This window comes from Catharus ustulatus, chromosome 2 (genome assembly GCF_009819885.2).
Source record: "Catharus ustulatus isolate bCatUst1 chromosome 2, bCatUst1.pri.v2, whole genome shotgun sequence".
NCBI classification, from domain to species: domain Eukaryota; kingdom Metazoa; phylum Chordata; class Aves; order Passeriformes; family Turdidae; genus Catharus; species Catharus ustulatus.
The window spans coordinates 118,247,302-118,271,655 of NC_046222.1; the positions used below are offsets into that span (position 1 = coordinate 118,247,302).

The following is a 24,354-nucleotide window of genomic DNA, read 5'->3' on the forward strand; positions in this document are numbered from 1 at the left end:
CAGCATTAGGACATCAATATGAAAACAGACTTGGGTTATGAAAATGAATAATAAATCAGCTATTTAATTTTTGATTCCTGTACAAAAATGACAGCAGAATCCAACTGTAACGCTGTATTTTGCTGCATCTGCTGCTGCTTTTTTAGTTTTCGTTTGGTCTTATTGGGATTTCTGTTTTTGAGAGAAAAATTGCCATTCCTTTACTGTAGAGAATTAAGACCATTTTGAAATACTGGGTGACAGTAGCTTCTTACATGTGTTTTGGAAAAAGGAGCAAGTCTGTGTCTGAAGCGTACCAACCAGATAAATGATGCAGCAGAAAGTGAACTGTGTGTCTGCTCATCTGAAAGTGGGTGGGGGGAACATATTTAAAAAAAACAAAAAAAGGGCTGTGAACCATTACTTGGAACATACTTCAGAGAACTGGAGACTGTAGCTAGTGTTAGAGATCTGTTTAAAATGTGTGACCAGGATGATTGCTGAGGGCCTGGCTTTCTTGTAGCCTGTTGCTGTTATCTCTGGAGGTCAGAGAGCTCTTTCCTGGGTGCTGTGCTATGCCAGGCAGTGCCTGCTGGGCACGAGACAGCCAAAGATGTTCAAGAAGTGATATCCAGTCTTACTCCTGTGAGGGAGGGTGATGTTTGTTTTGTTGTTTGTTACCTCTTTATTTATGAGCAAAGTTAGGAATAACCATTTGATATTTTTCTTCCAAACCATGTTCTACATGATGTTTTGAAAGCATGTCACAGAATGTGTAATGCTGCTGAGTTTTGGTGAATATTTTTTTACTCTTTCATTTTTCTTCCCTGCAGAGTTGTTAAACTAAAACTTTTCTTGAAAATTTGTAGAATATTATTTCACAAGAGAGTTTTGAAAAGCAGTATTCTTGGTATAAAAGAAAACTGGAAAGCTGTTTTGTACGAGCATGGAAAGCTTTGTTTGTTTAAGTGATACTGTTATACCCACAGTATTAGCACTTTCCTATGAAATAATGCTGAAATTAAAGCCAAAATATTTTCTGAAGGACCATAAGAAGTAGATTTTGTTCTGTAAAAATTAAATATATTTGCTGAAGAATTACATTCCTTCATTAATTAATATTTAAAGTTGATATTTTTTAGAAAGACTGCAAGCACTGAGCCTCACAATTATTTTTGTTGTTGAAGCTGGACAGATAGCAGATACTATGTGGGGTTTGGTTCTGTGGTTATTCCCTCCACTTACACTGTGTTTGCCTCCTGTCTGCACAGTAAGGATGTGGTAGTTCGAAATATGAAGGAGTTAATTTTACCTAAAGTTTCTCAAATACTCGTATTCAGAAGTGCCTCAAGGGCATAAGCCCTTTGCTTAACAATTCAGCTCTTTATAGTAAGTGTTGGTATTGGTCTCACTTGAACAGAAATTGTTTCAAAAGTCTTGTGCAAACTCTTTGAGGGGGAACACAAAAGAATACATAGATTTATGTGAGAGTTCCTGGTTGTTTTTCCAGCCTGTCCCTTCACATTGCATGTGGCTGTGTCACAGATACAGATACATGTAATGGCATTATATTTATGAAAATTGTTGTCTTGTATGTAATACCAAAGAGTACTTGAAAGAACCCTTTTGTTTCTACTGTTTACATTTGACTACTATTCAAAAACCTAATTTTCTGATTCTTCAAATACTATTTTAATTTTTGGTGTAAAGTGATACATTTGTTTGGCACTGTTGATGTTAGGCTGAAATAACTCTTCTCTTTCCCTGGTGTTTGTCCTGTTGGTACTTGTAGAGAAGTCATAGTAGCTTTTGATTTGCTAAGGTAAATAATTTGAGATGTTTACACTTCCTTTTACAAGAGAGACTCTTTGCTCTTACCCCTGCAATTCTCTTCTAAATTTTTTCAATTTCTGTCTTTACTGAATGTGGAGAAATTGTATAGGATCTGCTGAGATGATATGAATAATTCTGCTTTTAGTACAGGTTTTTCTCTCTCTTCTACTGCAAGAGCTTGGGAATATGAACTGAAACTATCAAGAAGCAGATTCAGAACAAGATGGTTCCCTGCACTGGGTCTGTGGAGCTGCTGGCTGTCCTGTATTGTTAGTGTGAGATGAGTGGACATGGTTTTACAAAGTGGAGGGGGAAATTAATGGAAGGAAAATCCATCAGGAGCATTTCCCATCTGTGCCCAGAAAGTTTCTGAACTTAAATTGATGTAGTCTGGAAAAATATAAAGGGGAAAAAAAAACCACCTCTGTATGCTAACCTCTTTCTTTTGCTGCTTTTTCAACAATGTGGGTTCATGTAAAAGCTGAGCTAATCTTTTATTATTGCAGGTTGCTGCACAGAGCTGACTATTGTCTGACTTATTGTCATCTTATTTTAACTTTGGTGGAAGTCTGTCCTTGTTGAACTCAAGTCCTTTATGCTTTTTTCATCTGCCTTATGCTGGCAGCATATACTCATCTTGGTTTATTGATTTATAATCCAGTAATTAATGTATGTGAGTTTGGTTTTCTTAGTAGTTTTGGTAAGCCTGTCCCAGAGTTCAGGATCTTACGTGGCAGTATAATGTTTTACTGCTACGTGTCTCCCACACTGCCTTTCAAAAGCCATCTGATGGGTGTGGTTTGGACTTGCAATATCCTTACTCATTTACAGTTGATAAACCTAAAATAAGACCATAAATTCAGTCCAAAGGCCAATATCTTATCATGGCAAATTATGGAGATAATTATAGGATGATAGGGTACCACCAATAAGTGTAGTTAATATTACAGCAGTTCTCCTTTTATGTTGAATTTTGTGCCACTTAGACACTATAAAATATGTGTGAAAATGGATTTTAGGTAGAGGTTGGCCTGAGTCACAAGAGAAACGAAAGCAAATTGAACTGTTGAATGTGAAACAAGTGCAGGAGACTGACCCAGAGTGTCAAACCTCATGCCATTACTGCACAGGAAGAATAAATTTTAACAAATTTATTTATTCCTGCTGCACATTGGGCAGTGTAAGGGCACTGTGGATGGAAGCCTTATGGCAGAAAGGAGGATGAAGTTGAGGTTGTGCTCCTTTGAGTCTTTATGAGAGGGACTGGCATGACATGAGCAGCCACGTGGGAATGTGTGGAACTTCAAACTTTGTTTCGATGTTCCACAAAGACTTGGAGTGTTTCAAGTTACCTCACAGCAAAAGAAGTTTCACTAATGTCACGATTATAAGCCGCACCATTTTGACTAAAATTTTGGTCCGAACCCAAAGTGCGGCTTATAATCAGGTGTGGCTTATATATGGACAAAGAACAAAAAGTTGCTGTTTTAGTTTGGAGGACGGGTGTCTGCTGAGAAAGGCAGGAGCTTCTCTTTGAAATGGAGAATGGAAACCCCCTCCCTCCAAATTATTATAATTTTGAAATCAAGGGGCTTTCAGGCAAAGATATGGAAATTAGGAATAACAGTTCTTTACTAGGGAAATTAAAATAGAAATACAGCACTACAAAGAAACAAACCCCAAACCCTGACACAGTCAGAGTACAACCTGACACCCGTCAGGCAGGGTGTTGGCAGCAGTCCCATTCCATGGTGGCTGCATCCTCCTGCAGTGACAGATGTGGCTCAGTTGGAGCAGTGCTCCTGTACAAGGTGCAGTTTCCCTCCGGAGCTCCAGTGGGGATGTGGAGAAATCCGGTTTTCCTCTGGAGTCCAGTGGAGAAAGGGGCTCCCTTAGTGTCCCAAAACCTCTGTTTTTATCTTGGTAAGAAATGTTGGGCTCTTCCCCCTGGCTGGAGCAACTTCCAATGGGATGCAGTAATTTTATCAGTCCCACAGTGGGACTCAATGGCCATGAGCAGAAAATGACTGGCTGGAGGAAGGATGGGTTGTGAAAAGATAAAGAACAATGCCCTGCCTGGTTTCAATGGATGGCCCATTAGCAGAATATCTCCCAGGGAGATCAGGATCACTGCCCCCACCCTCAACAGATGGTGATAGAACAGATACCTTTTATCACACTCTGTATTGTAACGTGCGGCTTATAATCAGGTGCAGTTTATAATTGTGAAATTACTGTCTATTTTCAACATACTGATGTTTCTGGAGTGCTTTCCATGCATTGGACAGCAATTCAGCCTTGCCAGTCAGAAGTTTTTCCCTGTGAACCACACGTGCCTCAGGAGATGCCAGTTCTCCATCTGTGGCCTAAAGACAACATCAATATTCTCTTTCTCATGTGCAAGTGTTATTTATGTTTCCAAGCTTAAGGATAAAGGTTACCCACCTCCTGTTGCTTTCACAGGACAGGCCACAGGTGGTCCAGAATGATGTGGTTTGCTTTTTTTGGATGTAAGAAAATCTGTTACTGCAGAAAGCAGTGAAGAAAGAGCTTTTTATACTACTGATGACACTTTAAAATAAAGGGCTTAAAAAGATTGACATTTGGGACTGACTTGCATGCTACCTTTCTCCTTTTATGAATATTTGAGAATGTCTTTAAATTTGATACATTTTCAACTGTTCTTAAACTTTCTCACCTTTGTATTTTTTTCATCCTCCCCAGACATTCCCTGCAGAGGGATAATCACTCGTTCTCTTAGTGACTGGCATGATTGAAGTGATTATTTTGTGGAGATGCTTTGTGTTGGGTGGCTGGGTGATGATGGGAGGATGCTGTGCATCTGGCTGGAGTAGGGATGGAATGGTAGCAGTGGAGAAGGTGCTGTCCTTCAGGGCTTGAGTAAACCATGATCTGCTTTCCTTCTCTGGCATTTTCCTGTGACAAAAGTTTCATCTCCTACGTGGTGTTCCCTCTCACTGCTTTATTCTGTCTGAGCTTTTATTTGCCACTCCTCTGGTTGTGCCCAGTGTACTCTTTAGAACTGAATTCAGTGTCTCACTGCTATGCTTGATTCAGAGATTTTTATTTGTGGTTGTTCTGCTGTTTTCCCTGTTTTCTCTCTAGGGCAATTGCTTTTTCATGGTGACACAACGTTTGGGCAGAGATTTTTCAGTGTGTAGTGGAGTGCTTGTGTGTATTAGGGAAGGCAAATAAAAAGTGTGTGCACCTTTCCACATACGTTTTCTAATAATGAATTCAACTCTTTGGGACCAGTACTTGAAAAAAATCCAGTCTTCTGTGGAAATTAGCTTTTCCTGCTTTGTGAAGAGATTTTGTTAGCTGCAGTTGACATGTATTCTGTATTCTATCAATTCAGAGATCTATGATCAGGCCATTGAGTGCTTTGAAGGTGAATTTATCCTGTAAACAAAGATTACATTAGTGACAGTGAAATGGGAGACAAGGGTGTGTCCTGTTCCTCCAAAACCTTAAAAAGGATGACAGTCAACATTTTAGTGTTAAGGAACTGTCCTTCTAATGGAGACTTCTTTGTGACTTTATGGCTTTGGGTCACAATTTTGGTGTGTTTTTTTTCAATATCAAGTTAGTTGCATTTTCGAAACTATATTGCCAGTAAAACTGCTAAAGTTCATTGTAGGGTTTGGCATTAATGTGTAATTGAAATTGATGTTTGCCACTGGAAATAATGTCAGAATTGATTGTTCATCTAAAGACCCAAGTCATGACAGCTTTAGCTGAAGAGAGAACTTAGGGAAGCACCTTTTGTGGAGTGAGTTCTGTGGAATATGGCATGTTCATCAAAAAAAAACCTTCTCAAGAAATGTCTGATATATAGAATTCAGTTATTTCTAGCATTATTTCATTTCAAATGCAAATGTTACAGTAATTTATTATAAGGGACTCTTCAGAGTTGGTGTATGACGCAAATTCACATCCTGGCTTATGAATGGTTCTAATAGAACTTTCTGGTGTTCAGTGCTGATCCTCACACCTCCTTTGGGGTACTCTGTCCCATTTCAAATTTCTGGTAGTGGATTTCACACCTCAGTGGGTTCATAAAATGCTTTTTAACAATTTGTTTGTTTTAAAATTATTTTAAAATTTAAAATTTTTAAAAATTTTCTCTGGTTCTGATAGTCAAGCAGTGTTACACTTAGAGGTGCTGAAAGGTGGTGTGGGTGCAACACACAGTAAATGCTGGGCTAAAGATTTGGGTTCTATACAGTGGAATCCACATTGTGCAGTTTTTTAGTCTACAAATAGACATTTTTAAGAGACAAATGGCCATCAGCTATTTTCTTTTTGGGACTGGTACATGTATTGAACAGTCTAAGGTTCATGAATTGTGTGCAAAATTTAATTAAGAGAAGTGCACAAGGTTGACCTTTAGAAACAAGTATGTTAGGGGTGTGTATTGCTTTTCCTAAAGTGTAGTGACACATTTTTGTGGCAGTTTTTAACTAAACTCATAACATTCTATAGTTAATGATGTTTTGAAGATGAGGAAACTAGTTTTGGATTTCTGTTTATTTCATAATTTTTAACCTTTGCTGTTAAAGTTGAAATACAGTACAACTTTAACCATTTTTTTATAATTAGAGTTACATTTTGAAGAGTTAGGTGTGACTTTTTGAATTGGTGGCTTTTGGTCCACGAGTGTTGGAGTACTGTGCTTGAAGTAGTCAGAGTATGTGGTGAGTGAAAGGCCCAACAGGAGGGGGTATTGTACTTTGAGCATTGTATAAAAGATTCCTTGCAGATCCTTCTGCTGGAAGGATCATGATCTTGATGATGGAACTGAGAGCTCATAATTGAGTCTTTTGCAGTGTTCAGCCAGGACAGATGGTGGTGTGCCCAAACACCTCAGTCAGTATCCACCTCTAATGGACTGCATTTTTCTTTATCCAACTGTTTGTTTTAAATCACAAAATCCTCCTTTTCTACCCAAGGTCATACTCTAGTTGTGGATGGGGAAGGCATGGCTGGAACAGAGTTCTCTGTGTGTAGGTGGAAGCTTAGTGCCTGTGATTCTGCCTCTGTCCTGCAGAGAACCATTGTGGTCACTTTTAGCTTTAAAAGTGAGGTTGTCTCTGCAATCTGATACCGATGGCACTTGTGATAAGTATGGACAACTCAAATTTAAATCTTTTTTTAAAATAAAGTGAAGCTTTGCATCTTGATCTTTCTAGATTTAGGTCCTTAGTAGACAGTTTTAATGTGCTTGTGAATTTTTTGTGCATCCTATTTCTCTCCTATAATAGAATTGGTTTCTGACCTGCTGTACTTACCAGGAGCTTCATCCTTTGAAGCAGTCTCTGTTTGCTAGTTCAGTAGTGTCCCTGTAAATACATACAAAATAGATGGAGAATTGGCATTAAGCTTCATACAAAAATGTCTGGTATTTTTTAATGTCCATCTGTATATTGGGTGTCAAATTTGATAGGGCTTGGGAAGCATTATTCAAGAAGGAGATTTTATGTCCAGCTCCTGGAAAATGTTAATGAAAACAGTCTGTGGTGACAACCTGCATGGCTGTTCACCCTGCAGCTCCAGGAGTCTTCAGGATGTTTTACCTGTGACAATTCACTATCAGGTTTTACTTACCAGAAGACTCTGCTGGCCAGTTCCCAAGCAATGTTTTGAATGTATTGTCATTTTAGTTGGTGTTTACTGCACATTATGATGCAAATGCATACTAGTAAAATAAGTTGGTCGTGGGCTTTGTAGTGCATAAATGTAAAATCTGAAATCTCTATGAATATACTTCCTCTACCTGTTACTGCCACATAGCAGAAATAAGACATTTATTCTTTCCTGGAATAAGGTTCCCCAGCTCTGCCATTCAGAAGTGGTGCTGCTCATTAACTGTGGACTGTATCTAGAGGATTGTATTCCTCTTATTTCCTCATTGCAATTTCTGTTCATTAAGATTGTCACAAGAGGAGGGAAAAGGTGAGGGAAAAGGTTTGGTGTTTGCTGGTATTAGCAGACAAGGGTTACAGCTCTTGGTGGGAATTATTGTGCTTTTCAAGGTGTTTTCTGTGCATAAAATTCTCCTACAAACTATTTTTCTATGCAGGCTTGTTTTCATGCACATTTGGTTATGTTCCAGTGTTGCTCATTTTTATATGTGAGCATAATTGTGTAAGCATAATTAAGCAGCCACAGAGGAGAAAATATGAATGGCTTTGGAAAAAGGAATGTGATATGTGGACTGTAGCTGTATGGGAGATTTCAGTGATGTGATGGAAAATCATTGGGATGGACCCTTTTGCTGCATTGGCTGTGGTAATTTTAAAAGTACCAGCATTGTGAGACTCCTTGAAATAGTGATATTTCAGTATTTAAAACCAGGTTCATTCTGTCTAGATTTTTTTTTATCCTTTGTGTCTTAATGTGCCTTTACCAATTTTGTATGTCCTGTGGTGCTGAAAATTCCACACTTCCCACCCTATTAGCATTAGTTTTTACACTTTCTTTATGAAACAGCTCCTGACCCATTTTCACTTCCATTCTTCTGAAATAAATCATCTTTTCCTTGTATTTTCAGACTAAGCTATCAGCAGTATTATTTCTGAGCACCAGGCCATCTCTAGTGCTTGAACCCTTTTGAGACTGAAGTTTAGACTGGGCAGGTTTAGCAGACCAGAGCAGTTGGTGGTAGCTTTTAAATATTTTGTAATAGTTGCCTTTATATATAGAGTTGTTTTCAGACAGTACAGAAAAACCATTCTGTTTAGTCTGAAACTAGGTATATTAACACATATCTATTTGTTGTGTCAGTCTTGGTAGACACTGTCTTGTGCATATGTATGTACATTGTTCTCTATTTAGTACTTCTTTCTTTTTCAGGCTTCTTTTTTCTTTGTTTCATTGTCATTCTTATGCTTGGTGCCTGATAGGCAGTGCTACATTTCCAAAGACGTGTGTCCAGATCCAGAGATATTTGCATAAATAAGCTATTCAGATTTTTTTCCTTAGGTAAAACAGGCAGCTATTAGTGCAGATTCTGGCTTTATTTGTGGGTGGGTTTCTGTGTTTGGTTGTATTTTTCTGCGTTGATTTGAATTGTATCTCCAAAACAATTTACCCAGTGAAAACAAAACCAACTACTTATTTCTTTATCATATCTGACTTAAAATCTGTATGAAACTCCACAGACTCCTAGATAAAACTGGTTTAACATTTAGAAAAAAGATAAGTTGTCTATCAGTGTTAGCTATCTAAATGTTCTGAAGTATGACATGCCACACCTCATTTGTGGTGCTCTGTGTTATATAGGTGAGAATTGCTAGAATAAAATCAGATTTAGTGGTATTAAATTTTAGTGTGTGGTGAACTCTTCATGAGCTTGAACAATTGCTAAATTAAGGTGCTGCAATTCTACTTGAATAGACTTACTGTGGTAAAAATAGCCAAAAAGATGTTCCTATAGTCTCAGATAAAAATAATGTTCCAATTGCCTATGAAAAATCTACTGCCACTTGGAAAAAAAAAGAGAGTTGCTTGTGTTTGTTTGGGTTTTTTTGTGAAGATTAACTAGAAAGAAATTTGAATGATGGAATTCCATATAAAATTTGCCATAATCCCTGGAGTCACCTGATTATGAAATATTTTAGGGAGAGAATAGAGATGATTGTTTGCTAATAATTTAGAATTTCTAGAAATGATGTGGGGGTGTGTGTGTATGTACACAGACATTGATATTTGGAAGTTTGACTGTATTTAAGAGAAATAATAAGAGGATTGCATCCTCCAGGTGGACTCAGATTTAACGCAGAGTGATTCACCTCATGAGCGCCAGTCAACAAATTTTTCATAAAATCCAGTTGGTTATGGACACTGTCAGCTGCAAAGGACTAAGCTTCCTGTATTTTATGTATGTAAACTATTTTTAATATGTAAACTATTGAGTTTGCATCTGTCTGACAGAAAACACTTGTCAAGGATGTCTTGCAAGTGTTCTGTATTCAAGGGAGGCAAGTTGGGTTTTTTATTTTCCACTAAAAGGTCACTTTTCTCCATTTGGTCATTGATTTGCATGTATTCTGTTTTGTATTCTGTTCTACAGTTGTGTGCTTTTTATGAAGCAATATCCCTCAGTTTTCAGTGTTAATTGGGTTCATGTTAATTTTCCCTTGTAAGTTTAGCAACCTTGGCCTTACTTCTGCTCCTTACTGTGTAATCTCTCATCTCCCATAGGCATCATTTGAACAAAAAATGTTTTTTACATGTTCAGTATAATCTGGAAGCACAAAAGTCTTGGACTACAAGTAGTGGCTTTTAAAGAAAATTCATCTCAGTTGTGACCATCAGGCTGTGCGTGTAGCTCGTGTGCAGCTGCTTTTCGTTATTGCCTGCACTGTTTATTCTTGTATCCTGTTTCATGAAGCATCCATCATAAGAAAATAAATTAGCCAAAACTGATGATAGATTTCTTGAGAAGTGTTTGAGGAGGATCAGTTTCTGTTGTTCTTTATTAATTGTCCCTGAAATGATAAAGGCTTTGATCCTAAGTGTTACCAGCAGACTAGAATAAGCTCGTAACATTCCAATATGCCGTAAAAATGTCGTGAAGAGGCCAGTTCATGTTTTTCCTTCTTGAGGCATGAATGTTTTGGGGTCTGAGTGTATTTGTGTCCAGCAAGCGGTACTTTCAGCACTCTTACTGAGGCTCCTGAAATAGCAGAGTCCATACATGAAATACAAGGAGAATAAACGTGCGAAATTGAGAGAGAAATTTCATAACAGAATATGAGCATCGCAAAGACAGAGCATATAAAGAAGCTTTGAAAGCTGTAGTGGGAATTGCTATTGAATAAGAAAGTAAAGGAAGTTAAGGATATTGTGCCATACATAATGAGAACCTTCAATGGAGGATCTGCTGCATTAATCTGGGTTATCTTCAGTCAAATAAGAATGGTGTGCTTTTTCTCTGCAGAAGTAAATGAGATGTTCTTGTAAATCATCTACAGCTCAGAAGGTGATGTGTATCTAGCCAGTCATTGATGGGGGAAAAATAGTTTTAACTTCTGAAGAATTCAGGCTTGTCTTTTGTTCTCTGTGCTTAGCTGAAGCGAGCCCTGCTCACACCCCCGTTGCTGCAGAGCAGGAGCTGGAACTTCACCAGGAGGTTCTCTGGGCGGTAGCAAATCGTTGTCATTGTTGTTAGCAGATCACGTTTGCATTTGGGTGAATTGTGGAAAGGAGGAAGGGATGGGAAAATCAGCTTTTCAGTGGCTCCTCAGAGGTCCTGAGGGAGGGAGCAGGAGCCCAGCACACACACACTTGGCTTTCCTGGTCTGGAGGTGCCCCTTGGACGGAGCAGTGGTGGATGTGTGGTTGTCGCCTTGGTGGCCAACACTGTCCGTGTAGTTAGTTTATTTTCCAGAAGGATAAAATATGAGCTCATTAACATTCTGTTTCTAACCAGTACTGTAGTGTGTATTTTGTTTGTCAAGAGACTGCTGCTGTCTCCCTCTCTAATTTCATGTGGAATCTCTGTTCTCATTACCTGCTCACAAAGCCCATCCAGTTGGGTCACTGGAGGCCCAAGAAAAAGAGGCAGCAACTGTTCGGTATTGTCACCCTCCCCCACCTTATCTACATATACAGTAGTGTTTTATAGTGTGAAATTGAAGGTTCTAGGAACTTCTTGAGGCTTTGAATTTGTGATTTTACACTATATTGTCTGCATTGAAATGCTGTGTTTTTCTTGAGCAGTTAATTTATTACCCAGTAAAATTCAAGTAATTTCTTTCGCTCTGTTACTGCCGCTTGTTGCCATGTTAACAATTCAGATTGCTGGCTTTTTGTTTCCCTGTAGTTGCCAGGTTTTTTCCCTATGTTTTAAGCAAAAATTTGCTGACTCAGTGTACTCCTCCATTTTCATATCATTAATATATTAAAGAATTAATAATTAATATTTTGTCATGTTTGGCAGTTTAGCCCTGCTTAGTTTCATTTTGGTCAGTCATGCTTGTCATGGTTCAGAAAGGATAACATCACATTATCTTCTTCAGAAACAATCTGAACAAGCTGTATTGATTTTTTTTTTCTTTTTTAGTACAGTTGTTTAACAGTAGTTTGAATTTGTGCTGTAAAATACAAGCAATTGCAACCAATGATAATGGTGAAATTTTTTTCTTCATACTAATTGAAGTAAAAATAACATTGTCCATTTTATTTATAAAGCAGAGCTGTAATGTTTCTGTGACTCCTGTATACAATATTTAGAATTCTGGTTTTATCTGTTGGATTTATCAGTTAGATTTGTTTGGGTAGGGTATATTTATTTATTTTGTTATGGTATATTCTCAAGTCTAGGGTCTTTGCTTCATGAAATGACATCATATTAATAATGGCCAAAACTGACATTTGGTTTATGGGGTTGGTTTTGTTTGGTTGGGTTTTTTTTGTTTTGGTTTTTTTTTTTTTTTTTTTTTTGTGAGTGTGGGGAAGGAATGGTTTTAAAACAGAGGGAGGGAAAAAACGATCCAGAAAAAGATCCAGTTCCTTATCTTTTGGAATGATAAATAGGGAACACACTAAGGTCTTGTAATACATTTTAAAGGTGATTTTAGAATTATTTCTTCCTTTTGTGAACAGATTTGCTAGCTTTTGTGAGTTGGTAAATACACTAAGCCATCTTCTTCACTTTACTGTATTTAAAGGTGCCCTAAGAATGGATAGTTGAATCTGTGCAATCAAGACATCCCCAGTCATGAACTATGATGTAATGAGAGGGAATTTGTGTGACAATAGTATATTACTTCAGCTGAAGGTGGCCATTCAAACAACATGAATGTTATTACTTTTTTAGTGTCATCTGAGCCAGTTTCTTTTCCTGCAGCCATTCCTGCATTGGTTTCCTGCTTCTGCTCTGGTTGCCTCACTGCAAAGCAGCTGTGGGTGATTATTTTACCAAGTTCCTAAATTCTGCAGGTTTCCTTTTTTATCTTCTTGTAGCCTTGAACAAAGGGAAGGAAGCGTACGATGTTGTGTAGCAATGTTCCTTTTCATTTCAGGGTCTTTCTCTTTCTCGTTAATTTGTCAATACTAGCAGTTCCCAAGGCTGACTCTATTGAATGCACTTGGAGATCCATACAGTGTGGAGAAATAACAATGCTTAAAAACCTCAGGGGATTTTAACTTCTTAGAATTCTTAGTGTCTCAGGATAATTTAAATGGGTTGCACAAGTGGTGCCATAGGTGGCCTTTGCAGTTAAAGAACCACTAAAATGAGATCTTTTGGTTGTTCCTTCCAAGAGAACATACAGATATGTGCAGTTCTGACCTCCCTTTTACATCCATTCATTCAACAGAGACAAATTCTTACCTGTGCAGAAAAATACTTGTTTCTAAAGATCTTTGTGGATTGGTCTGGTGGGGGAGAAAGTTTCTTGACCAAAACCAGAGTTGGGTAAGTCTTTGCCTGATGTCTCTGCCCTGGCTTCTGGGAAGAGCAAGAGCCACACAGCGACCAACCTGCTTTTTCTGCAGAGACCCAGGGGCTTACTTGGTGTTCCTGCCAAGGAAGTAACTCTTGCTTTCAGTTTCTGTTTCATTTTGTTAGAATGTGCTGGAAGAATTTAAAAAAAATTCATTTCAAGCAGCCTTCTCAAGTTAAGTTTGCATAAATAGGAGTGTGCTGCTGGTTATGTTGCAAACCAGCTAGAGGTCAGAGGAGAGGGTTTGCTTTAATGGTGTAATTGAATTACTCTTGCAGGAACAGATAACTTACAGTTAACTGTGGCTGAAAGGGGAAGTTCTGGTGTCTGAGGCCTTGCCTTGTGCTGCCATCAGTGAGATGGCTTAGCATTGTCTTCAGTTTGTGTTCTGACATAAAGGGAAAATCCTCCTTGTTGAGAATTGCTCTGAGCTGTGTGAAAGGCTTGGGCACAGGTTTTTACATCCCTACTACAGACTGTGCTTCAGAAATGTGTGATATGTCTTTTAATGAGGATTTACTTAAAAAGGGGCTGTGGGAACCCTGAGGGTCCCCAAACACTTAAATGTTAAAGTGCGTGTGATTTATAATTTCCCTGAACATCTGTACAGAAAAATCCTGTTACATTTGTTCATAAAGGCAAGTTCTCTTTAAACACCTGTAGTCTAATTCAGGAAATAAACTATCCTAGCTTCCTCTCCAGCATTTATTGTAGGCTACCTGTTGTGGTGGCAGTTTCTGTATGCTCTGAATTGTAAAAGACAAAATACCAATTTAAGAAAATATCAAAATGTGACTATTTTCTTCAGCAACTGCAGCAGGTATTGCAAATCAGAAAAAGGGACGCCTGTCTACAAATCAACATGTAAAAGTAATGTTAGGGGCACCATGAAAAAATTTTATTATTTGTACAAATCAAGACATGAGACAAAAAACTGGTGAGAGGAAGCACTGTGCCAAAAACAAGGTTCTGCACTAAGATATTTGCAGATGAGTCAACTGGTGAACCTGATTTTAAGAGTCAGTACATACACAAATAGTGTTCTTAAGAAATGTACTTCAGACTTGTGTGCTTTGCTTCTGATTTTAGGGATGATGTTCTTTAGAATGAGAATTGACTGACTGCAAGAAGTGTTCATAGTGATGGGAATAAAATGTTTGATCCACGGTGAAAAGAATTGCACTGCAGTTTGCTAGGGCAGAGCTTGCAGCGCGTGAAGGAAAAGTTTTGCAGCTGATCTTTGAGGCAGAGACAAATACACATCTAAATTTGGTATCTTCAGAACATGGCCAAATAACTACAATTTGAAATATGTACTTTATATTTATGTAAACATATTTCATGTTTTATTAAATGATTTCAAATCCGCATGTACACGCACAGTTCTGTAGCGGCATAGCTTTGTTTTCGTTCATCAGAACTTTGCCTCTGAAAACAACCATAAAATAAGGATTTTCTGGGCTTGGAAGGAGGTGAAAGTATAAAGTATGAGATACACCTCAGTCTTGGGGTACAAACTGCAACCCACTCAGAACAGATTAGATTAGTAATTGGGTTCTCCACAGATGTGTTTTAACTATTTCCTAACGTTTCCTCATTTTATTTTTGGTGTTTCTCATTTTGATGATTAATAGAAGTGTACTCAGAGTAAATTATAAACATGGGCAAGGCTGCTGATTTAGATATTCATCTTGATTTCTCCCCCTCCTCTTTGAATATCAAGTTTTAATAAAATCTCTTAAGAAGGGTCCTCATTTCACAAAATCATGGAATAAGCAGAGTTGGAAAGGACCCAAGGTCTTTGATCACTGTCATGTAATAAAATCAAGGCGTTCATAATTGCAACCAAATTTGAAACATACACCATAAATAGGTGAAAGTCACAGATTTACCAACTGGAATTAGAATTCGTTGGAAATCTGTCTGGCTTTTGAGAACTGTGCTGGGGAAAAGGACCCTGACTCCCATTTAAGTTTGTTCAATTACTTCAATTCAAGGGCTAATAAGTTGAGAAAGTTGAGAAAATGATTTTATTTACTTATTTATTTATTTACTCATTCCCAAAGTGTAAATAGGATCAGGAGGTAAATAGTCATGAGCTACAGATAATAGATCAAAGATCATGGCAATTATGGTGAATAGAAGGTGTCACTTCAGTTGTTAAAAGTGTGTTCATAGCACAGAACATTCTTTGCTTCTATATGTGTCACTTAAAAACTTCTGGGGCAGTTTTTTTCAAACTGAAATTAATTTCTGATTGGATTTACATTTCTGACTTTAGGACAAGGAAGTAAATTATGATAGATGTGTAAAGAGTTGGATCTTGGGAAACACATGAAAATATATAAATTGTGTAAGCAAACATGTTGTTGAGGTAGTTTGTTCTTTGGTTTAGCAAAAATTAGTGAAATAATGAAAAATTATTTCTTTAGGGGAAAAAGCAATGAAAGTAAAGTCAGAGAGGTTTCTTTCTTGCAGATTGGAAAGAGTGACATCAATCCTTTTGTATTTCATAGATTTTAAAATTAATAATTGTCTTGTAAGTTAGAGTTTGTTTTGTGCTGGGGAACTTGAATGTCCACAGATAAACCAGGGAAAATATTTGTTGTTCATTTGTTGTCAATTTGCATTAGAATCAGTGAAGTGGAGCTTCCAAATCTGTTCTTAAATATTAAATTTCTTCTTTGAAAAGTTATACTGACTTTGTTATTGAGAGTCTTTGTAGGCCTCGTCTTTCAAGCTGATAAAAAACTGTATTATTTCTCGGAAAACCTATTATTTCCTTTAGTAAAAATGCAGAATTTTGAAAACCTTGTATTTCTTTTTCCCAGGCTGTTCGCTGCTATGAATCGCTAATTTTGAAAGCTGAAGGAAAGGTCGAGTCTGATTTCTTTTGTCAGTTAGGTCACTTCAACCTCTTATTGGAAGATTATCCAAAAGGTAAGAATTTTTAGTTCTTTTGGTAAATGTCTTTGGGGAGTTGTTTTTCAGTGTAAGTGACACAGCAGAATGAAAAACAGTTGGGCTAAGTCACCGTTTTCTTGGTTTGTACTGTATTTCAGAGCCCATAAAAAATTAAAACTGGCGATATCTTTGCAAAAACAACTTTATTCTTACTTCTTGTTACTTACTTTTTTTTTTTTTTAAATAAAAAGAAAAACTCAACTAGAGCACTCCTGGTTGAGGTGTGATTATGAGGTTGGCTGGCAGACCCATTGTCTGATGGCTGCCTGCCTCTCGGTGATTGTGGGGGGTGTGAGTGAGAACAGGTTAGAGCATTTCTTTTTTCCATGGGACGTCTGTTTTCATTGTCATTGCTTTTTAATTTTAACATGAATGTAGTTCTGTTTGTGTAGGGAAACAAACAACACCCCCACCCTGAAAATGTGTGCTCCCACCCCATGCCTTTTTCCAAACACAGATACTGGTTGCAGTTCCCTTGGGATGCAGGAGCAGGGAATGAGCTATAACTGACACTAGTTCAGCAGCACTGCTTGGTGACTCAGGCTGGCTGTGGGCTGCCTGAAGCAGTGTCTGTGGGACCACTGATTCTCTGTCTGACATTAAACAGTGTCAGTCTGGCTTCCTGGGACATACATTCCTAAAGTGAGAAACATGTAGATTTGATGCTGCTCAGGAGGAATTTGCAGGTATCTAAACTCAGTCTGTAAATTCAGAAGGGTTTGGGTGATGGAGGCATCTGTCTTTTACCCCATCCCATCCAATGAGTGAGATATAACCACTGGTGTTTCCAAATCCAGAGGCATGGGAAAACCTGCAGGGAACATGGCAGTATGCTGTCTCTAAAATTTAGTGAAGAATAGTCTGATCCTTTGGTGCTTCCATTTTGTTCTAAGAAAATTCTGCCAACCCCTCTGCAGAAAAACTTACACCACTCTTTCTCATTACCCTAATAAAGCTGGGTGTGAGTGCAGTGTGACCTTCTGGATATATTTTACTTAGTAAAAAACAGCCCAGGATTATAGACTGACCTGTATTAACTCTGCTTTTGAGTTGATAGCAGTTAAGAGTGACAGGACCAGGTGTTGCTGAGGATCAGAGGCAGGGTTTACTGATGGGGCATCTGCCTTCTACTCTGGATGGTTTTAAAAACAAGCATAAAAAATCCAATTGATGGTTAAAAATATCAGTTCTCCAGTACTGTAAAAGAGCATTAGCACAACAATGTGAGAAGAAACATTAAGCCATTAAAAATCTGAAGTAAAGTCCTTAATACTTTCTTAGATGCCTATTTAAAGTCACATCTCAATCGTAAAAAAGCCTCAAGAAGACAAAAAAACCTTGTTAAAAAAAAGTATCTGCATTTCAAAGAAGTATAGTAGTAGTTGAAAATACTGGACGAATTTTAAAAATAAAACATAACAAAGAAACCATAACAATAAATAAATAATTCTGTTGGGTGCACTGGCAATTTAACCAACACAAAACCCACGCCATTAATGTAAAAAGGGAAGTTTAAGGGGTTTTTAAATTGAATTTTTTAATTAAATGAGGGACATGTTCTCTACAGTTTTTGAACTCTAGTACCATAGACTGTAAAATTATTACCTTCAATGCAGAAAGTCATAGGTGTTCCATACCTAATTTACTACTGCTATTGGAAGAAAGCAGAATGCTTGTTCCATTACAAAGTAAAAATAAATCTCCTTAGATATTACAAATTTTGTTACTTTAATTGTCATACACTCTAATTGCATTATAGTTAAATGTTATATGATTCAGAACAGAAAAGTAAAGAGAGTTCAGAATGTTTTGATGTCACAAACATATATTTTACCCAGATTTTAAGTCCTGAAGTTCCTGAAGTGTAAAGTGCTGAAGGACCATGGTCTTCAGATCCAAAAATCTGTGTAGCCTGAATTTAGTAATGGACAAAGTTATGGAGATGTCAGTGTGTTTAATAAATAGATGCAATTAATAAAATATCACAAGCTAGCAGCATATATAATGCTCCACAATTTCTTTTTCCCTTAAAAACCTGTTTCTTAATTAAATATCTCCAATAAATGCATGCACCTTTGCATATGATGTATGAAGTGTTTTTTATAAAGGCAGAAGTAATAGTGGCCTTTGCTTAGAAATGCTTGCAATGAAGTTTGTGCAGAGCAGAACAAATTGTGACTGTAGAACTGGGATCAGTGGTCAAGATGAAGCAATGTTGGGGTGACAGATCTGGGTTTTACGTTGGTAGTTTCTTCTCTTTAGATCTGTCTCATTTTTTCACAGACACATTGGCAGAGGAGGATCATGCAGCTGGGTGCATTTTGTTGCATGTTTTTAGTGTTTTGATGTAGCTAATTCTTCTGAATGTACTGATACTCTAGGTAATTTCTTTGTAAGAATTAGGACTTATACACCATAAGAAGGATCTTGGGAAAAGTCATGGCAGGTTGCATCATTGAAACTCACATTGTTGGTGCTAATCCTGCCCTTTCTGCCTGTATTCAGAGGGCATCAGTGAGGGGCAGACTGCCTTTAAATGTGCAGTAAGCTGGTGTCTGATGCTGAAGTCTATTTAACTTTATTTTTTTTTTAATGAAACCTGTTAAATATTGTAAGATCCCTCGAAGTGCAATGTTTTCTGTCACTGATTTTGGAATTCAGTGGCTACCAATGTGCTTTTGTTTTTCTGCATTAAAAAGAAAACTTTTCTTGAAGAAAAGTACCTAAGCTTACATCAGAAATTACTGGATGAGGTTCTTTCTTCTCAGTATTATACCTGAGCTTAGACTGGAGTATCAGTGCCACTGCTAGTCTTTAAAAGATCTGAAGCTGCTCTGCAGGTTGCAGTTTTCCCAAGATGCAGAAAGTTTGAATTGCTGTTGGTAGCTAAAGGGTTTTCTCTGCAGCCATGGAATGGAGTTGTTGTGTTACCAGCACTCTGCTGCTGTTAGGAGAAGGCCCTATGCAAGGATCAGCCTTTTTGCAGATTTTGAATCCAGTGAGACACTGACTTGTATTCACTTACCACCAAGATTACAGATGGATTGGTTTTGGCTTTGCCTGCGTGTTCGGGGTGGGTTCTGTGCTCATCTTCCATTGTATTGATCCTGATTGATCAGAATTTGGCTTTGGGATTTCCTCAGATGGAATGTTGACTCTTCTTGGTGAAAACTACTTCATTTCCCCAGTAGAATTGTCTTAACTCTGATCAGATTGTTCCTCCTTTCTTTTTTGACAAAGCAGCTATTCCCCAGCTGTTGGATTGTTTCAGAGGTTCCCAAACCTCTGTGGCCTGGGCAGGCCCTGAGTGGCCCCCCATGTCTGCTTTCTTTGTGCTGGCACAGCTGAGCCTGCAGCTGTGTGGGGAACTGATCCAACTGAAAAATAACCCCGCACAAAAATGCTGTGCAGTTGCCCCAGAATGTGAAACCTCAGCCTTGAGGTTTTGCTGGAGGAGGTGGATGGGTTGTCACAGAAGCCTTCGGATGCTGGGAGGATTCTGAATCCAGTTAGGAGTCTGGTGTGAACCTGTGAATGGTTTGCTACTGGATTCCTCAGGACAGACAGGTTTTACCTAATTATTGTCTTGAAAGAAACACATGTTCCACCCATAGTTGGCTGGTTTCCATAAACAATAAGGAGTGTAGATAGTGATGTTTTAAGGTTTGAGTTCTAATTGACAACTGTTTAATGAGCTCGTGGATTGACATCATCTGTGTTTTCCTGAGGGATCTTGCACATGCATTGACTGTGTTCAGTCTGTGACTTGGAGGACAGCTCACAGTGGCACAAATGGAGATGTACTTTAATCATTTCTCATTGAATTGCTGTTCTCTAAGCAAAATTCCTAGAAGTAGAAAATGCAGTTAATGAATAAATGATTTGAGAAAAACATAACATTATTTGTGCCACAGTTATTAAAATTACAATAAATACTGTACTGAAATAATTCTTATTGTTGTATTCAAGTGGTGGTCTCATTTTTAAATGTTCTATGTCAGAACAGTTTTAGCAGTATTTATTTTGATTATAGATGGTGATGGCTTTGTCAAAAATACTAATATAAAAACATTTAAAGTCATTTATAAGATAATGTTTGTTAGTTATAGGGCATTTATTTAGTAATCATTAATCTAAAATTTAAACTGAAACCTCACCCATAATGTTATTTGAGCAGCTCTTTTATTGCACTGCAACCTAAACCCAAAATTTAAACACTTTCTGATTGTTCTTTTGTAAAGTTGTTTGATTGTGAGAAACTCCCAAATTCAACAATGTAGATGTGTTCCTTTGTACTTACAATTCCAACTCCGTAGGGAATTTCCCTGTGGTGCTTAACATTTTTCAGGAATTTGAAAGGCAGTATTGTTATTGGGAAGCATTTTCATGTGCTGTGCTCTGAGGTGCAGGGTAGCAGTGGTAGTTTCATAAAATAAAAGGGAGAATTTTTCAGCATGGATAGGATTGTGCTGATTCCTGCTGGGCTGTCTTGTCTTATTTAATGAGTCCTGGAGAACTAGAATGAATTAAATAGCTTGAATGAGTCAAGGAAGAGATGACTGTGTCAAATAAGTGTGATATTTAGGTTTAAGGTTTTCTATTTTGTTGTTTGTAACTGGTACTAACTGGTAGAATTTGAGTTGCTTCTATTTAGAGCTGTTTACGGAATCCTGAAGATGAGAGAAATTTTGGGTGTTAAATTTCAGGTGGTTTAAACTATTATGTGAAATTTCTGTAGAAAGAAGGAAGATTAGAACATTAAAATGTTCTTTATAAATTGTATGTATGTGGAGCAGAGGTTAGCAGTCAACAGTTTTATTATAAAATTTGCCAGGGCCATGTTTTTGACTGGTTGTCTGAAAATTTGAACACTTTGGACAATGTTCTAAATAAAATTTAATTGTTAAAGGTCCTTTTTGTGTAATACACTCTTGGGAGGATTATTGACCTTGATGAGAATCCTTTAGGCTTCTTCACTGGTTCTCAGTATTTTAAGACTTTCACAGAGTTCAAGATCTGAAGAATTTCTGTAACTGTAAACTTCTTGTCAAACTCTTGTACATCTTTCACATTTAATACTTTATGGGACAGTGGGCTTCACGCCACTTTGCTGCTGCATTACATTTCCAGATGAGGATGTGGAGTTGTTAATAAAATTTCTTAGAGGACTGTTTGATGATTTTTCTGTCTTAAATCTATGCTTGTGTTGCTTTTGTGTGTCAGCCTTCATTCTGTGTTAAAAGGAAGACATGCTTCAGGCTTCTTTGATTGTCTCTTCGGTTCTTTCAGTACAAATCTCTGGAGGAAACAGAGAGCAGCATCTGCCTGAGGCCTTAAAACAAAAGACCTGAGTGGCATTTTGCTGCTCTCCCACATTTTTTGAGTTATTACAGAATCGTAGAATCATGGAAGTTGGAGAAAAGACCTTTCAGATAACGCAGTCCAGCCATTAACTCAGCACTGCCAAGGCCACCACTGAACCATGTCCCCCTGCCACACATTTCCATGTCTTAAAAACACCTCCAGGCATGGTGACTGCACCACTTCCCTGGGCAGCCTGTGCCCGTGTCTGACAGCCACGTCGTGAAGAAAGTTTTTAAAATACCCAGTCTGTATCTCTCCTGGTGCAGCTTGAGGCCCTTTTCTTTGTCCTGTCAAGACTTGCTGCTTGGAAGCAGGGACAGGTGGGCACCTCATCTCACTTAAGCTGCCTCCCAGGTTGTTTGTAGAAGGCAACAAGAAGAGTTCCCCAAGCACTTTTTTTTCCCCCCAGGCTAAACACCCCCTGCTCCCTCAGCTGCTCCTCATCAGATTTGTGCTCCAGATCCTTGCCCAGCTCTGAACATGCTCCAATGTCCTGCTTGTCCTGAGGGGCCCCAAACTGGACACAGGATTGGAGATGTGCCCAGTACAGGAGGGCAGTCACTGCCCTGGTCCTGCTGGCCTCACTGTGGCTGATACAGGCCAGGTGCTGGTGCCCTCCTTGGCCCTCTGCTCATGTTTATCCAGCTGGTGACCACCCCTCCAGGGCCTTTTCCACCAGTCACTTTCCATCCCCTCTTCCCCCAGCCTGGGGGGTTGTTGTGACCCAAGTGCAGGACCCAGCACTTGGCATTGTTGAACCTCAGCTCTGGATCCCCTTGTGCAGGCTGGTGATGAAGATACCAAATGGGAGTGACTCCCACACTGAGCCCTGGGTATCATGCCTGGCCACCAGCTGGATGTAATTCCATTTCCCACCACTCTCTGAACCTGGCCATCCAGCCAGTGTTTACCCAGCAAAGTCAGCTCTGTTGGTTCAGCCTTGGAATTTTCTCACCTTTTGATGTCTTTAATTTTATGGCAGAGCAGTTTTCATCTTGCTGGGTAAAACCTGAGCTATATATAAGCTGTTTCTGCAATCTACAAATATCTCTTAGGTGTTTAATGAAGAGTTTTTTTTCCTGGAAGCAGTCACATTTAAATAAAGAGATGTGCTTTTTCCAAGCTTCCCTTGTGCACTTCCTCGTCTAATTTTCTATTTTACTATTAATTTTCACATGAGATAAGCACTAAGAAATATTGGACTTGTTTAAAAATTAAATTAAAAATAACTGTGTTTTAGACAACATACTACTTTCTAAATGGAACTTTGGTTTGTATTAAAGTTTTCTTTTCAGGGTATGTTGTCAGATTAAAGCTTGCTGTTTCTAAGTTAAGTAAGCCAAACATTTGTGTTAGTCACATTTAGCCTTGTAAGATGCCACTAGATGGTGTTAGTATGTAGTTCACTTTCTTCTTACTCAAGCACTAAAATACTCAAACTGCTCCATGTTTTCATCACTTTGAAGGCCTCTTAAGTTTTAAGGTGTCGTAAAATAGGTTTGTTAGAGCAGATCATAAAAGCCATCCTCTGTCACTGCATGATTTGTGATGAAATGTGCTGAAGGTGACAAATGGGTGGTTGTCATTCAGTCTAGACATTTTCCCTCCCCATTGTCACCTTCCTTGTTTGTTTAGGTCAAGCATTTGGATTCTGTATACAAAGATTGTCTTACCTTATGACTGAAACTAAGTTTTGCCAAAATTGCATGAATTTAAGTAGATTTAAAAAAAATCCTGAAACCAGAGACGTGGTAATTAAGTCAGATTTGTTTTTTATTCTCTATATGATACCAAATAATCTTAAACAGGTGGAAATAAGGAACAAGTGTTATCCATGTCATGCTGCTGACATGTCCCTTGGTCCTTTGGTAGCAGGAAAGCAGACTCTTAGGAGGCACATAATAAAGTGTCAGGGTTAAAGTAACCATGCATATTGCAAAGTGGGTAGCTCTGGGTGACTAAAAACTTGTAAGAGGAAACCACTGGACTGCAAATGTGTGAACTCATTGAGGGTCAGCTCTGCACGAGGTGCCTGAGGTTTACAGACAGACTGAAGCAAACCTGAACTGAGGAGGATTCTTCCTGTTCAGTGGTTGCACTTCTTGTAGAAAGGTGGTATTTTGCTCTTCAGAGCTATTTCAGGTAAACATTTTATTTTCATCAAGCAATACAGCTGATGGTGATTGATTTGAAAAGCTGTGTATAGCTTTGGGGTATACATGTCCCCTCCTCTGGGGAGGGTGGTAAATGCTGTATCTGCCACTCAGAGCTTTTTCAAGAACGTGATCACAAGGATTACCTGTTAGGAAAATAATATACATGTCCAGGTTTTGGAGAGAAGTATTCACAGCAAGAGTGTAAACTCATAGAGTCAGAAATTAAATAAAGGACAGAAGATGGAAACTGAACTGAATAGGTAACTGAACATTTCTTTTAGCAATTGTTGAGTGTTATTTTGGGTATCTGAATGTGGTCTGTCAGTTTTGTGCTTTGAAGAGTTTTCTGTGGTTGACTGCAAAATGTAGTTGAGAGTGAGGCAAGAGGCATTGTCCTGCTGACACTCATTCCTGTTCTTTGAGTCCAGACATGCATTTTCTGGATGCTCATGAGTGTTAACATGCAGAGAAAAAAGAAGTTTTTATGTCCTTTATTGTCTTTATACAATTCCATATGTGTAAGAATTTCAGTGGCAAACTTCTAAATTGATAAAATTCAAAAGTAAGTTCCTAATCAAAAGATT

At 38.2% G+C, this 24,354-nt stretch overlaps 1 protein-coding gene across 9 annotated transcripts in view; it reads left to right on the forward strand.

The window, feature by feature from the left end:
* Positions 1 to 24,354, forward strand: part of KDM6A (lysine demethylase 6A) — a 153,284-nt gene that overhangs the window by 18,628 nt on the left and 110,302 nt on the right. For all 9 annotated transcript variants that reach the window (XM_033051032.2, XM_033051033.2, XM_033051034.2 and 6 more), the window contains exon 3: positions 16,118 to 16,226. In XM_033051032.2, coding sequence (XP_032906923.1) covers positions 16,118 to 16,226 — 109 coding nt within the window. The remainder of the gene's footprint in view (positions 1 to 16,117; positions 16,227 to 24,354) is intronic.